This window comes from Castanea sativa, chromosome 6 (assembly GCF_040712315.1).
Source record: "Castanea sativa cultivar Marrone di Chiusa Pesio chromosome 6, ASM4071231v1".
Lineage (NCBI taxonomy): Eukaryota > Viridiplantae > Streptophyta > Magnoliopsida > Fagales > Fagaceae > Castanea > Castanea sativa.
The window spans coordinates 33,414,964-33,425,828 of NC_134018.1; the positions used below are offsets into that span (position 1 = coordinate 33,414,964).

General features: G+C 31.0%; 1 protein-coding gene across 2 annotated transcripts; it reads left to right on the plus strand.

Annotated features, from left to right (window-relative positions):
• The first annotated feature begins 1,233 nt into the window (after window positions 1-1,233).
• LOC142638492 (putative terpene synthase 9) lies at window positions 1,234-4,954 on the plus strand. Of its 2 annotated transcripts, XM_075812517.1 has the most exons (7): window positions 1,236-1,570; window positions 1,672-1,918; window positions 3,114-3,486; window positions 3,566-3,784; window positions 3,903-4,041; window positions 4,157-4,405; window positions 4,555-4,954. In XM_075812517.1, exons 1-7 carry the CDS (start codon window positions 1,325-1,327, stop codon window positions 4,843-4,845), a joined length of 1,764 nt encoding a protein of 587 aa, XP_075668632.1. In that variant the 5' UTR covers window positions 1,236-1,324; the 3' UTR covers window positions 4,846-4,954. The 2 variants fall into 2 exon arrangements, with proteins under 2 accessions (XP_075668633.1, XP_075668632.1); XM_075812518.1 differs by lacking the exon at window positions 3,566-3,784 and having other exon boundaries at window positions 1,234-1,570.
• The last annotated feature ends 5,911 nt before the right edge of the window (window positions 4,955-10,865 follow it).

Sequence of the window (10,865 nt, forward strand, 5' to 3'; positions counted from 1 at the left end):
GACAAACAAGTACCCTGCCGACACTTTAATAGTTAAATTCTCTATTTTTCATTGCTTTTCACGCCAAAAAATAAGTTGCGTCCCTATTAACTCCCAATCAAACTCATGTATTCATTTCTATTATTATTATATAAAACAAAAACAGTAAAAGATAAACATAAAAGTAGAAACAATGTACGGGCAAAACGCCAAAACGAGACATTGGTAAAGATTAAGATTTTTGTTGGTAAAGACAAAGATGAATATGACAAACCGTCCTACAATATATTTATTTATAGGTCTTCATATAAAAAGACCTATAAATAGAGACCTATAAATAAACCTGTCCTAATAGCCTGTTTTTTTTTAGGGTTAACTGATGCGCTTAACACATTTATTAAAGAATAATTTTTAAAAAGTTTTTTTTTGATAAAATTAGAAAAAAAAGAATGTCAAAAGAGTTATTTTTTTCACACGAAATTTTTTTCAAATATTTTCTTAATGAATAATTTTAAGGCATCCTTTAACAAAATATTTGATCTATATAGGTAAGTGTTATTGTTGTGGTTCTCACCTTTGGCATTAAAATTTGAAAAATTAAACTTGAAATCTAATTTGGATTCAGTTGGATTTTTCTTTATGCCTCAGCCTTAATTAATATATATATATATATATATATATATATATATATATATATATATATATATGAGGCCGTGCTTTGATCAACAAATTAACCATGCTTTTTAATTTTTACTTTGAATTAGACATGTTTTTTTTTGAATTAGTCACGTGGGCTGACGGCAACATGTTTTAATATTTCAATTTGAATTAGTCACATGGGATGCGGTCAACTTGTCAAGCCATTGACAGTTGTTTAATAAGATATTTCTCTCTCCCTTAAGTTTTCTTTCACCCATCATCTTCGTATGGGTCTATTTGAATAGAACTTATTGTTAAAAATTAAAAACTGAAATCTGAAAATACTGTAACAAAATAATTTTTAAATGTGTGAATAGTATTATGAGACTCATTTTTAAATTTTTTTTTTCTGAAAAAGTGCTTGTAGGTCTCATGAACAATACGTGAATAGTGCATAAATAGTACCTCTGGTCTCCCACACAGTAACTCTATGTGCATAAACAGTATCCATTACTGTTCACACGCTAGAGAAAAAAAAAAAATTTGAAAACACAAAAGACTTAAAACGCAGCAATAAAACGTGGATCCAAACACATTTTATGTATATAATTAAGCTTCAAACTCAATCCAACCTAACTCCTCTTTTTATTTGATTTCGAAAATCACCATCTTTGTATCAACTTGTTCAAGAAACAACACCTTCCTGATGGAACTAATAAGAATCTCTTCCTCCTCTCCTTTAGATCTCACTTCATTAAATTACAAAAGAAGTGCTGCACTAACAAGGAAGCAGACAACAATTAGATGCCACAAGCAAGGGCTATCAGCATTACCCATGTTCATCATCGTCTCAAAGTTCAATGACACACAAGTGAATCCACGGCGATCAGCTAATTATCACCCAAGTATTTGGGACCAGAAACTCATTGAGTCCTTTAACACTCCCTACTCAGTAAGTCCCACTTATTATATAACACTTCTTTTCCCCATTTATTAAGACATATATGCACTAATTAGTTATCTTTACTATATGAATATTTGGTTGTGTTGCAGTATGAGTTCCATGGCACTCGACTTAAGGGGTTGAGGCAATACATTAAAACTTTGCTAACATCCACAAAAGACCAAAGTTTCTTACTAAAGCTTATAGACTCAATGCAGCGGTTAGGAGTGGCTTACCACTTTGAGCAAGAGATAGAAGAGGTTTTGAAATTTCAACATCCAGATGTTACTAGCGATCTTTACACAACCGCATTGCAATTTCGAATTCTAAGAGAACATGGTTTCTCAATTAGCTCAGGTGACAACATATATATTGTAACCATGTATGTGTATGTTAGGTCCAACTTACACTGCACATGGTTTTAACAGAAATTACACCACACAATTACTTTACAAAAGATTTAATTTTGTAAACCACCCTGTTAGAGCATTCGTATCAGTCTATCTAAAGTTTTCGTCTATATTATTATAAGAACTCACTTTTTCTATTTTACACAAACACTTTACAAAAACACCTATATCAATTTATCTATTATACACTCTTTTATTTAAATAATATTTTTCCTCACTTTTGCATTATTTCCTACATATTCCCACCTAACACTCTTTCTCTCTTTTTTCTCTGAACATTGACTCCCTTTCTTCTTTTCCTGATCTCTATTTTCCCTTCTTCTCCTTCTTCTTTCTTCTTTTTCTCTTCTTTTGCAAATTGGGTTTTATTATAGATGATGATTTTGAGTTTGTAATTTGGGTTTGATTATGGGGGGTGATTTTGGGCAGAGAAAGCAAAGATTTTTTTTGGGGGGGCGGGGGGGGGGGGGGGGAGAAAATGGTGATTTTTGGTGGATTTGCGGTTGCTGCTTCTTCTTTGGCGTCTTCTTTCTTTCTTTCTTTCTTTTTTCTTCTCCTTCAATTTGGGTTTGATTATTTATATGAATTTGTATGTATAGATTTGTTGTTGCTAGACTGTTGTGGCTAGATTTTGAGCAAAAATGTGTAAAATTATGCCCTTTTTTTTTTTTACACCTACTGGTGTAAGTGTAGATGATAAGAACTCTCTGTAAATATTCATGCTAGATTTCATATCAATCATATCACGTGTCTATTTTATTTTTTATTTTTAAACTTTTGTTAATTTATAAGAATAAATAAAAAAGATGTGTGATAGATAGCAACCATGGTGCAATATAAAATTGAACGCTAAAAGGGAGGTAGAAGATTTTAATTCATCTATTTAGCACTCCTATTCAATGTATAAATTCATACATTTAAAACGTATTATTACAAAAATAAAATTTTTAAAAATTTATATATAAGATAATTATTTAACTATTACGAAAAAAATGTCGTTCAATGACAAGATTGAAAAAAGAAAAAAAGTTACTATAATATTAAATAAAATTTACACTTGATATGAATCTAATCTTATATATATTGTCTCAAGGAACTGTAAGTCTGTAAATAACTCACTCCTAGGTGATTATGGTAAACAGATGTGTTTGACAAATTTCGAAGTAGAGATGGGAAATTCATGGACAGCTTAAGCTTGGACATAGAGGGACTTGAGAGTTTGTATGAAGCCTCACACCTTGGAATGGGTGGAGAAAGTATTGCAGAAGAAGCCAAGAATTTTAGTATGAAAAACCTGAAATCATTAATGGAAAAATTGGACAGTAATTCAGCAAAGCAAGTGAAACAGTCACTTGAAGTCCCCTTATATTGGAGGGTGCCAAGAGTTGAAGTTCGGAAATTCATTGGTATCTATGAAAAGGATAGTACAAAGAACTTGCCTTTGCTTGAGCTGGCTAAGTTGGATTATAATTTAGTACAATCTGTACATCAGCGAGAACTTAAAGAGTTACAAAGGTACCAATTACTTCCATCCATAAGTTTCAATGGAAAAATTGCAATTTTAAATTAATATATTTGAAATTGGATGCATTAGGTGGTGGAGAGACTTGGGTTTGGCAGAAGAGCTAACTTTCTCAAGGGACCGGTTGATGGAGAATTATTTGTGGGCTATGGGGATAGTTTCTGAGCCCCAATTCTCCAAGTGCAGGATAGGCCTCACCAAATTTGTATGCATATTAACAGTAATTGATGATATGTATGATGTGTATGGATCACTAGATGAGCTTGAGCGCTTCACTGATGCTGTGGATCGGTATAATAAAAACATGATTGTTGAGTTTACTAGTTTGTTTTTATCTTGTTCTAACCATAGCTAGCATGATAAACATTGTACCATTTTTAATTTCTTTCCTGCCTAATGTTTTGAACAGATGGGAAATGAAGGCCATGGAAGACCTTCCTGAGTACATGAAGGTTTGCTATGTCGCCTTGCTTAACTTCGCTAATGAAATGGTCTGTGGTGTCATCAAAGATCATGGCTTTAATACTTTGCCCTACATTAAAGCAGAGGTAAGCTGATTCTTTAATTCTTTGAAAAATTAATTGAAAAATTCTTCAAATTTACAAAGAAGACACATTTTTCATAATTATTGACTGATTGGCATGCATTATTTTTTCAATGTAGTGGGCAAATCTTTGTAGAGCATATTTAGTTGAAGCACGGTGGTTTTACAGTGGATACATTCCTACTGTGGATGAGTACCTAGAAAATGCATGTATTTCTGTGGGTGGTCATGCAGCTATGGTCCATGCTTATATTTTGCAAGGGTGCACCTTAACAAATGATTCGCTTGATTGCATCAAGAGTAGCTCAGATCTAATATATTGGTCATCCCTCATAACTCGACTTAGCGATGATTTGGGAACTGAGGAGGTATGCTTATTACAAAATATTTGCATTTCAAGCTGTCCAAGTATTAGTTAGTTTTGCCTATATTGATCCTATTCAGTTCTGAAAAAGTAACCATATTAACCAAAATGAAATCAATTCGTAATGTTAATTCTCTGTTTCTCTATTCAAAGGCTGAGAGCGAGAGAGGTGATGTGGCAAAATCCATCCGGTGCTACATGGTACATGAAGGTGTACCTGAAGTAGAAGCAAAACATCGCATAAAGGAAAAAATCAGCTATTCATGGAAAAAACTGAACAAAGAGATCGCCAAAAACTCCCTGCCAAAGTCCATAGTAAAAATGTCACTAAACATGGCAAGGACTGCTCAGTGCATCTTCCAACATGGAGATGGTATTGGAACATCAACTGGAGTGATGAAAGATCGTTTAAGCTCATTAATTGTCAAACCAATCCCTATTTGAATAAGCTTAGTGTAGTGAAATGTAATATGACGTGGAAGATTATTTAGTTCATAAATGAATTAATGTAATCTATATCTATATATTACTAAAAACTGAAGCGTAGCATTTATTGTTGCTGAGTTCCTATTACGCCATCTCATCGCCACATCATTCGCTACATAGTTATTATTTATTATTTATTCTTATTTTTTTACAAAAAAAATATATATAAATAGATTATTGACTTTATATATTTATCTTTGTCGATTTTAACATATATATATATATTTCTTTCTTTCTTTCTTTTTTATTTCCAATTTTCCTATAATTTTTTTACATTCACTTATTTTTTAAATATTTACACTTTCTTCGACCTTTCTTCCTCCCTTACCTTTTCATCTCCCCACTACCCTCTACTTTAATATTGATATTCATCATTCCCTTCATCTTCCCTTATTTGTCTCTTCTTATCCCTTCCCTCTTACTATAAATTTGTCATTCTTTTTCATTCTTTACATAGTTTTCTCTCACAAAAAGGTTCTCTCTCTCTCTCTCTCTCTCAATGTTTTGGTGGATTTTTGTTTTTTATTGCATCTCCACTTTAGGTTGATAGATTTTTGTGTTTTTAAGAATTCTAATTTAGGTTGATACGATTTAGTTTTGTGTTTTAAGTTATTATTATTATTTTGCTCTTTGATTGTTAAATTTTATCCGATTACATTAAAAAAAATTAAAGATAGTAGATAAAATTAAAATATTATTCCATTACATGCCATAATTTGGATAATTTAGTGTTTATTGTTATATCTTTTAATTTTTCTTTTTTTTTTCTTCTCTTCTATTTTACTCAATATTAAAATTCAACCACATTCTCCTTATCATTAAATTATTTATATTTTCTCTCTCTTTTTGTTTAAAAAAATAAAAAACGTAAGTTTTTGTTGTGCTCATCAAATTGTACTCATTTTTTTAACATTTACATTTTCTTCAACCTTTCTCATTCTCTTTACCTTTTCATCTCCCCAAACATTCTACCTTGATATCACTCTTCCTCTTTCCTTTTTCCTTTATTTTGTTTCTTTTTATAATCATCCTCATAGTAAAAAAAATTTATTCACTCTTCCATTCTTTACATAATTTTCTCTCACAAAAAAGTGGTTATTTCTCACTCTTTCTCCCTCAATTTTTTGGTGGATTTTATTTTTATTTTTCTTGCATCTCTATTTTAGCTTGATAAAGTTTTGTATTCTTTGGAACTCTATTTTTGTTGATAGGATTTAGTTTTGTCATTTAAGTTTTTATTTTATATTTTTTATGACTTTGATTGTTAAATATTATCATATTGCATTATAAATAATTAAAAATAGTATATAAGAATGTACTATTATTATATTACATAGAATTATTTGGATAAGTTAGTGTTTATTGTTATGTTTTTTATTTTTATTTTTTTCTCATATCATCTTATTTAACATTTAAATTTAGCCACATCCCCCACCAAAAAAAAAAACTTTTGACATACCACTAACATAACTACATCTATAACTATTTAAGACATCCATGATATCTATTTTTTATTAATAACCATAAAATTTACAACTAGCAAGGGAACATACAAAGTAATAAATAATAAATGAAGGAATAAAAAAAGAAATGAAATCAAACGTCAATTAATAACTGTTATTTGGAAAATAAAAAGGTGGTAAAAAAGAGTAAGAAATAAAATAGAGATGACTATACAGAGGATGTTAAAAACTTTATAGTGCAATAAAATCAACAATTAAATATAATAATACAAAATTTAAACTTAAAACTAATCAAACTCTCATTTAATGTCTATTTTATACAAATCATCAACCAATAAATATATGATAATGGTAAAAAATGTTATATATAAGATTATGAAAAATATGATAAAATTATTTTTTTTTTAAAGAAAAAAACTCTTTATAAAGTCTAGGGACTAAAATAGTATTTTATCTAAAAAATTATCACGCGCAACGCGCAGGTCTATGACTAATATCATTAATTGTCAAACCAATCCCTGTGCGCAATATTATTGAAAATTATATTTAGTTCATAAATAAATTATTCTAGTACTCTGGTTAATTTATTTGGTGATATGAAAAAAAAAAAAAAAAAAAAAAAAAAACTAGCTTTGCTTTAAATTGTTGAAGAACATTTACTTTGCTTCATGGTCATAATAATTTGCTTCATTTTATTGGTAAGAGGATAGTGTTGAGAAACTGATTTAAACGAAAAGCAAGAAGAAAATGACTGTAATGAAGCTAGAATTGTATGAAGCAAAGTAATTTGTATTAATAGTTAATTGCCCGTAGATGCACGGATAATTTTATGGTGTTTTATGTAAGACGATTTTGGAAAATGTTGTATATATCTTATAAAGAAAAAGTAAACTAAACTAAAGTAAAAATACATATACATTTTGAGATATTAAAAATTAGTTTAGTAACAACATATCATGAAGATCAACCTACTCAAACTATATAATGGGTGAGTTTGGTTCAGCTTTTTGAAACTGAGCTTTTTGAAAAAGTGTGGGTTTCAAAAAGTGCGGTATAAAATTGAGTTTTCTTAAAAAACTGAGTGTTTGGTAAAAGTTATTAAAAAGTGCTTTTTGAAAAAGTTGAGGGTTTAGCTAGCACTTATAAAAGTGGTGGTTTTAGTTGTAAATTACCAAAAAAGACAATGTATATATAAGAGAGTTTATTTCATACTTAAATCAACTACTTGATAATACTTACTTTAAAAAAAACTACTTAATAATAATAATAATAATAATAATAATAATAATAATAATAATAATGATAATAATAATAATAATAATTTATTGTTATCTAAAATTTGTTGTAAAAATATTGTTAACTAAAATTTGTTGAAAAAAATATTTCAAAAATAGGATTACTCTAATATAATTTTTTTTTCATAAGCTTACTTAAAAAAAAAAAAAAAAAAAAATTGTTCATGCCCTTGCCCCACACCACTTAAATTATTATTTTTTTCACTAGTATTAGCTAGTAACAATTCACCACTTAAGATTTATTATAAAAATATTATAGTAGTATTTCTTAGTTTTAATTTCTTATTCTTTATTTTATTTTTCTCTTTATCTCTTTTTCTTTCATTCACACATTTATTTTATTTATTTTTTCCTCTTTTTTTCTCTTCCACACACATATTCTTTACCTTCTCTCTATTTTCACTTTTGACTTTTCTTTTTGCTTTTCTTCTCTACCAGACTACCATTTCTTCTCTATCTTCCAAAACATACCAAAAGCCAAAAGCTCTCTCTCTCTCTCTCTCACACACACACACACATAGTCACACACACACACACACAAAGAAGACGGATGACAAAGGCAAGAGAGAACCTTTTAAATCAGGGTTCACTCATGCTTGTTGCCAGTCATTGACTGAAGATTGGATCAGAGCAGAGCAAACGAAAGGGAGATATTGCATAAAGGAAGATTTCACTATATTCCGATGTTTTATTGTTTTGCATTTTGAGGAATCCTGATTTGCAAGGGATTGATTTTTTTTTTCCTTAGCTGATTTGGGAATTTGTTATAGATTTTTTTGTGTTTAGATTTGGAAATTTGTTATTGAATTGAACCTGGGCTAGAAGCTTTTTTTTTTTTTTTGTGGTCATTGTAGCAATTAATTTATCAAAGGGTTTTGGGGCTGCAAATGGCGATCTGCCTTGGTTTATCAAAGGGTAAAATTGGGTTTTGCAATAAAACATGTGGGCAATTTAGTACTTGGCCTTCAGATCCAATGGTAATATTGATCAAAAGTGTTTTTGCGTTTGCAAAAGCTCCTCAAACCTGCCGCACGTTTTGGCTCAATTTTTGCATTTCAAAATGCAGTTTTTTTGAGAAAGCATGTTTTTAAACATTACGAAATGCCTAACTTTCAATTTTTGCTCTCAAGAAGCACTTTTTAGCTTTTAAAAGCTGAAACAAATGCATACAATGAGTCAATGATGTATGTTTTTAGACCCCCTAAAACACAACCATTAACCTAGTTATTTAGCCAAGTGATTAACTTGGGCAAATTATGCAGATCTAGGTTAGCACATATAAATCATATCATTGTAAAGTGCGGAAAATAATGAACACAACAATATGATAACTCAGGAAAACCAAACTGGTAAAAAACTCGGAGAGGATTTAACCTAGCTATCCTCAAGGTAAAACTGAATCCACTATGAAAGAATTGAAGTTTATACAATAGCGACTTAGACCACTAATATCTTATTGCTACCTCGAGTAGGAAACTTACTACCACGACCACGTGACAGCTTCGAGTCTACAAACTACTTCTTTCTTAAATTCCCAGCAAGCACAAGCACTCCCGCTTGTATATCTTTAAGCTCTTGAATCTGCAACTGAATTGATCACCAAGCTCTTGACATCAATCTAGATTTTGATAACCCTAAGTGTATGTAAAGGCAAACACTTCTAGATCTCACAAAAGATTAACAAACATAGCATAAAGAGCATACCTAAAACGTGGCTAGGGTTTTCCCTTTTATACCTAGGGCAAAACATAAAACCCTACACGTAAAACGAGCTTGGGCTGAGTTGGAAAATTCTGCAGAAAAATAATCTGCACAAGCTTCGATCGATCGAGTCAGGCAGATTTACAAAGTAAATCCTGCAGAACACTCGATTCTAACTTTACAGCTTAAACATACTTTGAGCAAGTCTAAAATAAGACTAAACGTTTTGATCATGGTTTGACAACATTAAAAATTGAAGTTTTAATACATTTAAACCTAAAGTCTTAGAACCCAACAAACTCTACCTTTGGCAATCCATGACAAAACACAAATTCAAACAAAAATGCTCAAAGTTACAAACAAAACAACCCTTTACAAAATCATAGCCCAACACAACAAATTCAACCTAACTACTATCCATCAGTTGCAAGTGTAAACAGTAGTACGACTGAATTAACCTGTATATTCCTGTAACACTTAACAAACACATAAACGCATATGTGGAAAATACAAGTAACACAAATACAAATTCTTTATTTCACATAGCACACAATAAAGACATATATCATGAATAACCTCATAAATATAAATTAAGAAACAATGTGAAACAACAAGAAACATATATAATCAAAGTATCTCCCCCTATCATGGATAATCCATACACAAATACATCATGAGCCAAAAACAATGTAAATGCAGAATGAAGCACCTAGATACAATCTAAAAACTCCATAGCTCCAAAGCATCAAAAACTCCCCCTAACATCAAAAACTCCTCTCTACAACATATGTACTCCCCCTTTTTGTGACAAATTGCCAAAGGGCACTCACTCATCATCAAAAGGAGGTGGCAGTCTAATACTCTCCAAATCCACTCGCAAAGCACGAAGCTAATCAAGAATGTCCACCAAAAGCTGACCATAAGCCCCCTAAATGGTCATGACAGTCTCCAACATACAACGAATGTCTGAATCATCCGAAGTATAAAGTGGAGGAACATCAGCAGCAGCAGCAGACAGATCGACAGACGCCTCAGCAGAAATATCACCTGTAGAGGAGGGAGGAGGAGGTGCGACACTAGAAGACTCAACTCTAGGACATTTAGAGCTTGCTCTCATCTAAGCAACCCTTTGCCTAAGAAATGTGGCACCTATAGGAGCAACTATATGGACAAGCTCAGACGCGGGAAAGTTTTCTAAACCTAAATGCAAAAGAATTCGATGAATAAAAACAGGGAAGAAAAGAGCATGAGAAACAGAATTACTCCGATGAACCTCAATCAAAGAACGAATAAAAAGATGAGGAAAACTCATAGGAGTTTTGGTAACAAGGGCATACAAAAATGCACATCTCTCAATAGGAATTGTGTGTAAATGAGAGATAGGCCACAAAGAATGACAAGCAATCCTAAAGAAAAGATAATGAATCTCAGTCAACTCAGCAGATGTGATCTGAGGATCAGAACCCCACTGGATAGAAGTACCAGTGATGTAGGATCATTAAGGGGTGGAGACTCATCA

Bases quoted from the DNA above. Each gene is read 5' to 3' on its own strand.
- LOC142638492 (XM_075812517.1), top strand. From the start codon at position 1,325: ATGGAACTAATAAGAATCTCTTCCTCCTCTCCTTTAGATCTCACTTCA. The intron at 3,487-3,565 runs GTACCAATTACT...TGGATGCATTAG, and splicing joins GAACTTAAAGAGTTACAAAG to GTGGTGGAGAGACTTGGGTT. The intron at 3,785-3,902 runs GTATAATAAAAA...TGTTTTGAACAG, and splicing joins TTCACTGATGCTGTGGATCG to ATGGGAAATGAAGGCCATGG.